The following is a 12,181-nucleotide window of genomic DNA, read 5'->3' on the forward strand; positions in this document are numbered from 1 at the left end:
CGAGATGATGCGTAAGGACCGGGGCTAAGTCATTCATGTGGTTCCAAATTGGGCACCAAGAGTTGGGAAACCTTCCACATAGTCTCCATCTGTTCATTCACTAATACTCAAGGCCATAAAAGTACACTCTCAAGAGTGTGGCAGTGCTTCAGGTCTTGTAGATCACTGATCAAGTATGTGAGACCTTAGACAGACAAACCTACTATTTCCACTCACAAGGAGTTATCACCCTGCGCTTAACAAATTACCTTAAGGTTATAAGATTGCATTCTCACCCTTAATGTTGTCAAAAGACAAACATAACATGATGGCCCACAATCACAACCATGCATGTTGCCCTGCTATGCATGTCATCCAATCAGGAGCTCCCTCCAACACCTGGTTCCACCACATCCACAGTTTCAGACTGAACCTTATCTGCACTGCTCTCACCCCCATAATTGACCTGTTACGTTCCACTGCCACCTTCCTGGCCTTATGGAAAGATGCCACAATCTTACCACCGACTAAAACACCGTATGCCAGCCTCTTGGCCATATTTAACTACAGGCACCTCTCTCCGCTCCTCTGTCTAGCCAAAGTCCTCGAAAAACATATCAACTCCTGCTTCTCCACCTACCTCTTTCCAGCCGCCTTCTGGACTCCTCACAATCAGTCTTCAGGTCCAACTATAGTAAAGAAACATCCCTCTTCTCCACTGTTTGCAGCATCTACCTTATCGCAGACAAAGGTGACACGGCAGCCCTCAGTCTTTTGGACCTCTTGGCTGCCTTCGACAGTCTCCAATCCCATCTTCCTCAGGCACCAACACCAAGCTGGGAACAATAGCTAGGCATTTCTCTGGATCTGGTCCTTCCTCTCCAGGTGCACAGAATCTGTTAGCCCTAGCCCCTTTTAGGTTACACATTACCAAGCTCATCTGTGGCGTGCCCTAGGGCTCCTCTCTGAGCTCCGCCCTCTCTCACACCTACATTGCCCATCTTGCCACCATTATTTGCTCCTTCAGCTTCTGCATTTCTCCTACATGAACAGCACCCAACTGATCAGGTCCCTCTCAAGACTCATGCACACAACCCAAGGGCCTGTCCTCTGTAGCTGACCAGATGATCAGTAACTACTTTAACCTTAACTGTGACAAAACAGAAGTAGTGCTGTTCAGAAGAGACACCTCACTCTTGTTACTGACTTGGTGAGCAGCAGAATTGATGGTGGGCCCTAGCCCCATCTTAGCCACCAGAAACCTGGGCACCGTGGTCAACAACCAATAACACTGTCCAAGTCAATTCTGTTGTGTCTATATATTTACTCACTCGTAGAATACTCAGGGACATATTAAACTGGCTCCAGCTCGATGTCTGCAGAACAGTGATACAAGCCCTCATCACCATCAGACTGTACCATGTAAACTCCCTCAATGTGGACATCCTGGCTAAACTCACCAACAGACTCCAGGTAGTGCCGTATGCAGCGGCCAAACTCTTACTCAACCTTCCAATCTAGGCTTACATTGCCAGCAACCTGAGACTTTGACAGGCTACCCATTCAGAAACATGCTGCCTTAAAGCTTCTCCCCCACACCCACAAGGTGCTACATAACCTGGGCTGTGTGTGTACCTACACGCCCGAATCAACCTCAACATCCTAACCTCTGCTCAGCTGGCCTAGACCTTGCCCATGCCCACCTACCCAAAGCAAGAGGCTGCACCATCTCCTACATCCGAACAAAAGCATGGAACGCGCTCCCTCTTTCCCTTAAATGTCTGGTTTTGAGTTTCTTCCTGATCCCGAATTTTAACTCTTCCAACAGGCCTCCGTCAGACCTTCCAGTCTGCTCCTTCAACCAGGTGTCAGGGTATCCTCCTGGGTAATATGCACACCTTACAAATATGTATAAAAAAACAGCATTCATTTCCAATTGGGCAGGGTAGCCTAATCCTCAGTCGCTAGTTCTCATTATAGGAGTGTCAATAACCTTTGACGATACATTGTCTTTCTGCTGGTGCAATCTAGAGCAGTGTAGGAACATTGTTGTCTTGCCTACCTCAGCTCAAACCTTTACTCCGTTTCCTTATTTGTTATGCTTGTAACTGTAAAATAGTAAAGGGTTATTTGAAGTATATAACTGCAGATTTAAAAGCTCTTGGTGGCAAAGCACACATGCATTTGCATTTTTTTTATATGTGGTGTAAACCTTTTACTAGCTTGGATGTGCATTTTGATTGTTGCATTTTATCTTCACCATAATTAATTGAAAACCTCTCAAGGTTTTTGTTTTCAAATGTAACCTACATTGTTTTTTAGAGCCACCATCTCAAAAATCGACTCAGAATTTAAAAAGAGCAAAGCGTGTTGTTGCAGTACCACAGTCGCAGCTGACATTTGTAAAACCAGCAAAAACAGGTAAAATGTTTCAAGGCAAGTTTTGTGGGTCGGATGTGAGAATGAATTGCTTGTTCCTTTTTGTAATATTTTAATTTTTGAAAAGTTGCACTCTGGAAAGAGGAAAACACATTTTGCTGATGTGTTTCATGGTTCTCTGTAGCTTATTGTGTTTTGTGTACTTAATTTGGGAGGAATAACTTATGATATTTGTGCTAAGCTCAACCCTGTGGAGTCTGACATTTGAGCCCCAACTCTTGCACGACCACCTTTCATGATCCAGCATAAGTCACTTATTTTTCTGGTGCATAACTTTGCTTCTTGAGAGCATTAGGCATTACAGTTAGGGATCACATGCAAACTGGATAAATGCCATCTGGATCAAGTAACTCAAATGGGTCTTAACATGGTGGCAAAGGGATTTGTACCAATGGAAGAACCTTGAAGTTATTGCATGTCTGACCTTTGATTATTCGGGAACCAAGATCTGTCTTGGGTTTACATTTGACAGTTCAATATCTAGCAGTCACACTCTGTAGGAAGAAGCGTGGAATGGTTACTATAGTGGAGAGAGTGAACTGTAGGTTATAAAAGGTATGTTCTTGAAACTAGTTCGTTTAAAATTACCATGTGTATATTGAATCTGCCACAGTTCAGCATCTTCGTTCCTGAATCTTGTTGAAGCTGTACAGGAAAGTGTGAATACCTAGAGATGCTGGTGATGGAGAGCTTATCGCCCTGCTAAGACTACTAGATAAGCTCAATGGATTTGTAAAATTGACCCAAATATGACTTTAGTGACCATTTTATGCACGCAGAAAACTTCACATGGATTGTTACAGGAAATAGTTTATCTCCTTGCTTGGTTTTACCTCAGTATTGCTTATTTTTTCAGTTCGTTTTTATTAATTTAAAAATAAAATAATACACTAATACAAGAATTTCAATCAACATCTGAGGAGGCATCACGTTTAATCAGATTACCACTGACCGTCTTTCTTTGTCCGCACAAGCACGTCCCTTACAGGTTTACTGTTTAGACAAATTATCTTGAAAATAAATTTTAAAATGTATATAGCGCTGTGTTCCAGAATTCCTAAACCCCTCTCGGGAGAACCAAACTTAAGGGGAAAAAACAGCCAGATTTTTTAGGTGTTTTCAAAAAGAGGCAAGAGTGGATTTTTGTGATGTGGTTTGGCAGGGTGTTACATAATTTGGCAACTGCAACTGAGAAGGAGCATGCACCTCATCTTGCCTTTTTAGAATTTTGACACAGTAACTTTCATGCTTGAAGCTTATCTTGGAAGCCTAGTAGGCTTATAAAGGTAAAAGGAAGACCTGATTGCCAGTGAGTCCTTGGCATGCAGAGCTAGATGGACTGTAGAAAGCGCATTGAAAATCGCCCATTTCTTGACTGGAATCCAGTAGGGATCTCAAAGGCCTTCCGTCCCTTATGTTTGTTCAAAGAGTAGCTGTTTATTTTAAGATAGATCGCATTACAGTATTCTAATTGCAAGGTGATTAATGCAAAGCCCCTGTTTTGCAAAGCTCCTCAAGAATAAAAGGTAAGATCTTCCTGAGGGAATCGAATAATATCAAAGCAGGTGCTTGTAGTTTGATTTATCTGCAGATTGAAGTTTAGGGGGGGATCAAATAGAACTCCGAAGTTCTTTACTGTTTCCGCGCAAGATGGGAGGGACCCACATGAATTTGGCTACCAGAGCTCTGACGAGATAGAGTGCTGGGTTCCGAAGACCAGGACTTCAGTCTTATCAGCATTACGCTGAAGCAAATTATCAGTCATCCTGCTGCTTACACTGGCCATGCAAAGTTTGAACTTCTCGGCCATCTGAGGTAGGTTGTCAATGAAAGAAAAATTTGTGCATCATCAACGTATGATACTACCTGGAATCCAAAAGATCTCACTAAGGCTACCAAAGAGAAGATGTATAAGTTTAAAAAGTGTGGGGCTGAGGGAGGAGCCCTGCAGCACCCCACATGGAAAGCTGGAGGCCTTGGCTCTAAACTAATCACAACCTGCAGTCTGGTGTCTCCCAACAAAGATGGGGTGATGCAGTTCTAGAGCCTTTGTGCCCACCTCTATTTCTTGTAGCCATTTGACCTTTTGTGAGGGTAGGACAGTGTCAAAGGCTGTGGATAGGTCCAAAAGTACCAGGACAGCCCTCCCACCCTGATCCACCTGCATTCTGAGATTCAGTGGCAGCAATGAGTGCCAATTCCATGCTGTAGCCGCTTCTGAAATTGTTTAGAGAAGGGTCCAGAACGTCATGATCGGTAATGAATCTCATTAGCTTTGTTCAGATGTTTCACAAGGGTAGGAAGCAGCGAGATCGGAAAATAGTTCTTCAGCTTGTCTGGATCTACATTGGGTTTTTTGGAAGTGGGATGATAATTGCTTCATTCCAGCTCCCAAGGAACAATCCTGTTAACAGAATGTGTTGAAAACTTTTTCCAAAACATCTGCTACTGTGTTAGAGGCTAACTGCAGAGTTTTGGGAGGGCACGGATCAGTGTGAGAGCCTGATTTAATACTCATCAGCCTCGCTTACCTGATGTGCTGAGATCGGCGGGAAGGTCACCAACAGAGGCTGCTCAGGAAATGTGCTGAGCAAGGTGCATCTTCTCTGGTGTCTCCACCAGATTAAGTTCTGAGTATATATTGAGAAATTTATCCCTGAAGAACATAGGCAGATTATCACAAAAGGCTTGGGAAGCATTGGACTGTTGCTTGCTGGGAAAACTAGATAGGCTCTTGACCACCATAAAAAGTTCATTGGTGGAATTTGTAGCTAGCCTAATTTTTGATCTATAATAGATGGATTTAGCCTCAGTAATTGCCAACTTATGTGGCTAGTACTGATCTATGCTTCTCATTCTCATTGCTGTCTAAGTTTTTGCACCATTTCCTTTCCTGCCTGCAACAGAGCTGCCTCGGTTCTTAGTTTGGTGAAGAACCATGGAGCTGACCCTTTCCTTTTGTTGGGGCAATTGACAGTCATAAGTGCTAACTTTTATTTTTTTTATTTTTTTTTCTTCCACTCTTTTTATTCAAACAAAGCTCAGCGTGCAGTTTATACATCAGACTTCGCAGAATTTCTTAGACAGCCATAATTCTTATTAACATCATGTTAAATACAAATTGCATAAGACTTTTCAGACATCTTCCCACTGTTTGCTGCTCCTACCTCCATGTGCCCCCATCCCCCATTGGGCCTTTCACTTCTTCTCACTTCTTATATTCTCTAAACGACGACCAGCACAACAATATTTTCTCGTATTTCCTGGGATAGATCCGATAGACCACCTTCTCGGCCCCTGGGCACCAGTCCAGATCCCTCTGCCACTCAAGAACCCCAGGTGCCTCGACCACCCTCAAGCGTCTCTCTATGTTCCGTTTTGCCACTCCCGCTGCCACATTCAACTAGATTTTCATATGCTTAGGCCGTGGTTCTTCCCCAGAGATATGCAGCAGGCCCCATCTAAGTTCTAGTGGGATTTGTATAGCCGTCACTTGTGACATGATTTGTATAATCCTCCTCCAAAACTCCTGTATCAGTGGACACTCCCATAGAATATGGAAAAAGGGGCCCAGTCATACCACAGCCCCTGACACAAAGCTCATTGGCACACCACCTCAGCTTATGGAAGAGTGTCCTTGGGTAGTACGCCCTGTGAAGGACTCTCGGCTGTATCTACCTGAATCGAGCCCTAATAGCAATCTCCCAGGGGCTCTGAATGGCCTTTGCCCAGTCATCATCCTCAATCAGGCCTATGTTCCCTTCCCATACTGATCGAAGGTGCTGTAGAATAGGAGGTAAATTAAGTAATTTTGCATAAATTAATGAGATGGCTTTATTTGACATGGGGTTCAGTAATAATCTATCCTCCAAGAGCTTCGGCTCTGGGAGCTGCTCCCTCTCCGGTACATGACTCCTTAGGGCATCTTTCAGTTGCATATATCGGAACTGTTCTGAGTTTACTAGTTTGTATTCACTTGACAGATCCGTAAAGGGCACCATCGTCTTCCCCCCCCCACCCCCCTCTTCATACGTCTCCCACATACTCAATTCCAATTAGTCTCCATTGCCTAAACCCTGTTAACACTCCCACCTCACGCAGCGCAGTGCTGTTCCGTAGGGGCGTTTGGATGATCAGCTTGTTTTCCCAGCCAAGAAGCCTGCTAGCCTCTCTCCAAACTCTGACCACTGTTTCAGTATGTTGCGGTTTCCGCTCGCCCCCCCCCCCCCTCCTCTGATCCCATAAAGGGGAGACAGGTACCCTCCACTCCCCATAGCCTCTCTATCCAACCGACATGCTGGGTCATCCAGTTCTGCAGAGACCCATTCGTTGATTATACTTAAGTGAGCTGCCCAGTAATATAAGCGTATATCTGGTATAGCCAACTGTCATTTATATACTCCCGCTCTGGAGCTTAGGCAAGGAAATATGGTACACCCACCACCCCACAGGAGCGGACAAAGCTCCCCAAAACGAGGATGTCATAGGTGCTATCTTATCCAAGGCTTTCTTGAGCCAGTTAGTAACAGCTTCTGCCGGGTGGTCAGAGTTGTGTTGTGTTGTTGTGTTGTGTTGTGTTGTGTTGTGTTGTGTTGTGTTGTGTTATGTTTTATGTTATGTTTTATGTTATGTTTTATGTTATGTTTTATGTTATGTTATGTTATGTTATGTAGCGCCTAAACTGCCCAACGGCCTCGTAGCGCTTATACTGCCATGTTAAACTCTACATCTCCTACAAAGGTACGGAGAGCTAATTGAAGCTCTTTTGTGATACTTACCCCAATTCCTGTAGGCTTGAGGCCTAGTTTGTGGCCCTTTGAAGTTGGCCAGTAGGTGTGAAAGGTGATGTAAAGAGTATCATCAGATGTTCGGACCAACTAATGTGAAGTGTCCTTCACATGAAAGTCGGTAGAATTTGTGAAAATGCTGTCAAAGGTATGCACTTTGTGTAGTAGTGTTAACTAGTTGTATAAAGCCCAAATTGGCCATAAGCTCTAATAACACTGTGGTATCTTTAAGTTGGTGTGCGTGATGAACGGTTGCAAGGCCTGTCCCCCACATCAAGAGAAGCTTTACCCAGAGGCCTGGTGGACGACTGATTAGGAGGCTCGCCAGTGGCCTAGGCATGAGTTTGGGTCTAAAATGCACCCTTTGTATATCCCATATGGCAGGTAAGTTATCTGCTTAAATGTGCAGTTAGAATGTTCTTTACTGATTACAGGTGGTCCACCGCCTGCGCGGCTAGGTTGATCTAATCAAGAGATCGGAAAGTCTTTTAATACTGCCTCTACTAGATCCAACCCAGAGTCTTAGTTTGCACAAGTTTCTGTAATAAAAAGGCAGCCTAGATCAAATCCATAACTTGAGGTCTGTGCTTAATCAGCGAGCATGCATTAATATGATTGCCAATTATGTTCAAAGTGACTTCTGCCCTCTGAGAGGCCATTCCACCCTGCCTATTCCACTGAGTAAATAAATGACCGTTGGGGCAAGTGGGGCATGCAGTGCTATCAAAAGAGATCATAGTACAATTTGTGGGCTTACCCAAAGGACATAATGCGACTAGCTGGGCTTTAGTACATGTCATTCTCAAGGAAGCTTGTAACTCTTGCATGAAGCTGACATCATCCATGGCGCAGAGAGGCTTTCCTTTGGCATGCTGGGTCTGCATTTTTAAGGGAGCACTATTCGGCATGAGCGTTTGCACCTGCTTTCCAGTTTGAGCTGCTGGAGCGCTACCTTCCCAAAATTGTGACTCTATGCAGCAACCAGGAACTAAGGAAGACCTACAGGCATCGTGTGAGTGAACAGTTTAAGAAACTTGAAAAATTTGACAAATGTGGTGTATTGGTTTAAAAAAAAAAAAAAAAAGACTCACCAGAACGACATAACCTTAATTGGTTGCAACAGCAAATCAAATTCACCAGAACGAAGTTAAGCAGTTACCAAAATTAAAGCTAAAGTGCAATGTGCCAATCAAACTCCCCATTCAAATATGAGAAAATCAGTTTCACAGTATTCTAAGACTTAGAAAAATGCAACTTGCTAATTTAATTAGTTCGCCCCCTTACTAGCATAGGAATTCCTATTCTTGAGGGGATTTAACATCTAAATCCAGTCACTCCACTAATCAAGATATATATTTCCCCTATAATTTGGCCTGACATCCCTCTTCCTTTAAAGTATCTTAAGTCATTCTTCTGACTGAAACCCCTCCAATCAACTATATCAACTTTAAATGTCATTTCAAGGCCCTCCCTTGATTGTAGTGCTAGGTCCAATCCTTTACCCTCTCTTGATTGCATTGCTAAGTCCATGAGAGTTTCTGCCTTCTGGGAGTCGCATAAAGGTAGTCTGTGCCCTGTCCCCTTCAGCTTTGCCGGTAAAATACTATCTTGCCTACATGTATAATGCTCCCACTCTTGATGATTGATTGGACATTGTCTGTAACCATCTGTGCCTATGAAGCAGGCACTGGATCCCTGCACTTCAGTGTCTGGGTCCTTCTGCTTAGTGTTAGGCATGTGGGGTTGGAAATAGCTGTTCTCCCTTCCCTTTTGTGTTGCTGTTGGGATTTCTCATACTGAGAAGAAACCTGCTCATCAGCACTCTCTAAACACCATCACTTGCTCCTCAGACAAATCTCTGAATCCTGTTAAAAGGTACCTAGTAAAATGTGACACACATCTCAGATAAACTAACACCACAAGGCTATAGTAATGTTGGAAGTGGGCTCTAAAACTGTAATTTAAAATTAGTATATCACATACTGGGACTTTTAGTTTTGGTAGCTGTCCATTTACCTTCTTGTACAACATCACAACCATGTTCTTTATCGATTTGGGAAACCTTTCACATAGTCTCTGACATCTGTGAATCTAACTATGGGAATTGGCACTCACTTGAGTAAAATGACAGTTGGCAATATGCCTAGTAGAGCCTTTCTACTCTAAAGCATATTTTTTGTGCAAGATAACTTCTACTTCATGTGAGTTTATGCAGAATCAGTCTGCCTAAGGATCGCAATAGTGGTGGACTAGTCCCCTGTTTGGTTATCTCAGCTGCCTGATACCCGCGAGTCAATTTATGGTAATTTTGGCTGTGTACTAAAAGCATGATTTGGTCATAGTAGATTTTCTAAATGCTTACTGACTAAGAACAGTAGGCTAACATATTTTCAGCCATCTGACTAAATTAAAGTTCAAAGAGGAACCCAGCGGGTCCTATGTGGTTACAAACTGAGCCTACACAAGCCCTGAGTCACAGCACTTTTTCTTGCAAAACAAAAGGTATGTTGAATGTTCCCCCGCCCCCAATTAAGTTTGGAGAATGCACATTTTGTGGCAACTTCAAGTTTGGACTCTTCCTTTTGGCTATCAGTCTGTTATGTCGGCCACAAGATTTTACTCACTTTTTTTTGCCAGTGGGCACAGATCCAGATCCCTACCTGGGCAAACCCTGCCCTCCGCATTACCTTACATTGTATCATGAGCTTATTCATAGCGCTTCGCTTTCCATAAGGTAGCCACAATCCAGGTAAACGATGAATTCCTGGTCGACACACTCTCCACCACACAGCACACTCAGCAGTTCCTGCCAGGGCTTAAAAGAATGCTTAAAACGTCACTGGAAAAAGCAAGAATAAACACACCCAGAAAGAAATATAAATTCTCTAGCAACCCTCTCCACAACTGCAGCCAGGTTCCACTGGGTTCAATGGTGGGTCACGCGGTGTGGTACTTGCCAGTGCCCAAAGTACTGGTGATGCCCCACCTCCTGAAAAAGAGCAAGAAGATTGACACAGAAGGCAAAAGAGTCTCTGCGCAGTTGGCCACACATTGAAGAATTGCAAGATTGATTGGCTTGTTCTCATGTTATGACAGAGCCCATTGGTATGAAATGGAGGAACTCCTCCAGCAGCTCCCAGATCAATGCAGGCAGCGTGGACAACAGGTGGTCACTGAGGGCAAGGTAATCTCTAGCACTAACATCTGCTGCACCCTTGACAAAGCTGATACTGTGGCTAGGCAAATCAATTTGATTCTCCTATTTAGGCACTATGCTTGAATTTGTCTTTCTGGTTTCAAGCCAGACATACAACAGCATCTGCTGAACTTGCCGTTCGATGGTGAACATCTCTTCAGGCCATAGGTGCATCAGATGCTGGAGAAGCTTAAAAAAAGCTACTGACCCAGCCAAGCATTTGGTGCTCTCCAGACACCCTTTCCCCGATACGCCTGAACTGAAGGCCCGAGTACAGTGGAGACACTGTAACCACCTCCCCAAAAAACATGCACAACAGTTAACAACTCCAGCAGCCGTTGACAGAGGTGGAAAATGGGGTGTGGCCAAGTGAACCATCCCGCAAAGCAGTAACACACTTTGTTTTCTCCCATCACACTACACCAGTTGGGGTGAAGATGACAAGGGTTCCTTCCACAGTAGGGAAGAATAGCCTCCGACCAGTGGATCCTCACCATCACACAACCTGGTTACTGTCTAGAACTCACTGTATCCTTACCAAGTATTCCACTCTACAGATGTATCCTGTCTGCTGAACATTAGCACCTCCTATAAGAAGTACAGGCACGTATTCTCAAAGGAGCAATAGAACATGTTCATCTACACCAGCGTGGCAAGGGTGTATATTCCTCATATCCTAGAAAGATGGGACCCTAGAGCCTACAATCAACCTCAGGCTGCTCAACAAATATATCCTGTCAGAACATTTCCACATAATCACTTTAAAAGATGTCATCCCTCTGCTTCAATAAGGTGATTTCATGACTGCTTTTGATCAGAAGAACACCTACTTCCACATAACCATCCACCCTGAACACCACCACTTCCTGCAGTTTGTGGTCAGAATTAACACTTCAAGGTACTGCCCACCCAAGGGTATTTACAAAATGCCTTGGCGTGGTAGCCACTCATCTCCGAAGGAGAGGCATCCACTTGATCCTCTACTTTGGACTACTGACTGGTCAAGAGTGCAAACAGGCAACATTGTCTTTCCCAAACCACCATAAACCTCCTACACAATTTAGGTTTTATGATAAATTCAGTGAAGTCGCACCTTCAACCTCTCTAGGTTTGGGCCTTCCTGCGTGCAGTTAAAACACAATTACAGTGAAAGCTTGACCGAGCCAAGCAAGGATTCGGGCTTATCAATTGTTCCTGCCACTTTTTTAGCCAGATCGCCACTTAACAGTTAGAATAATAATGCACCTTCTTGTTTTGATGGCCTCTTGTATGGCCAGAGTTCCCCATGATATTACACATGCATCTTCTACAAGAGTGTCTAACAGAGCAATTATCACAGGCGAAGGGTCCGTGGGAGGATCTAATGTTTATACAGGCCAGCACCCATCGCTCACTGTTGTGATGGAACAGTAACACCCTGTTGCAGTGCCGACCATTTCTAGCCATAGTTCTGCAGGTAACCATCAAACTGGAGCTTCCCTCTCGGGTTGGAGGTGCATATGCAGCACATGACCTTCAAGGGTATGTGGATGTCCCACTAACAGGACCTCCACATCAACACAGTTGGCACTCGAAGCCTTCTTTCACCAGGTTCAGAACAAGTTGGTCCTTCTCATTGCTTAAGACATGACAGCCAAGCATTACCTTCAAAAGCAGGGAGGCGCACACTTTCTGCAGGTGTCAGCACTGCCACAGTGTATCTAAACCTGCTACTCCAAGGCTCAAAGGCAGCTGCCTGACCAGACTATACTGCACTCGCAAGAAGTGGGCCTCTGTGGCT

General features: G+C 44.2%; 1 protein-coding gene across 1 annotated transcript in view; it reads left to right on the forward strand.

Annotated features, from left to right (window-relative positions):
- The window catches only part of ASPM (assembly factor for spindle microtubules), a 269,329-nt gene that overhangs the window by 39,784 nt on the left and 217,364 nt on the right, over positions 1-12,181 (forward strand). Inside the window, exon 5 of the mRNA XM_069232128.1 lies at positions 2,302-2,400. Within this exon, the coding sequence (XP_069088229.1) occupies positions 2,302-2,400 (99 nt within the window). The remainder of the gene's footprint in view (positions 1-2,301; positions 2,401-12,181) is intronic.

The sequence above is a fragment of the Pleurodeles waltl genome, chromosome 4_2, assembly GCF_031143425.1.
Source record: "Pleurodeles waltl isolate 20211129_DDA chromosome 4_2, aPleWal1.hap1.20221129, whole genome shotgun sequence".
Lineage (NCBI taxonomy): Eukaryota > Metazoa > Chordata > Amphibia > Caudata > Salamandridae > Pleurodeles > Pleurodeles waltl.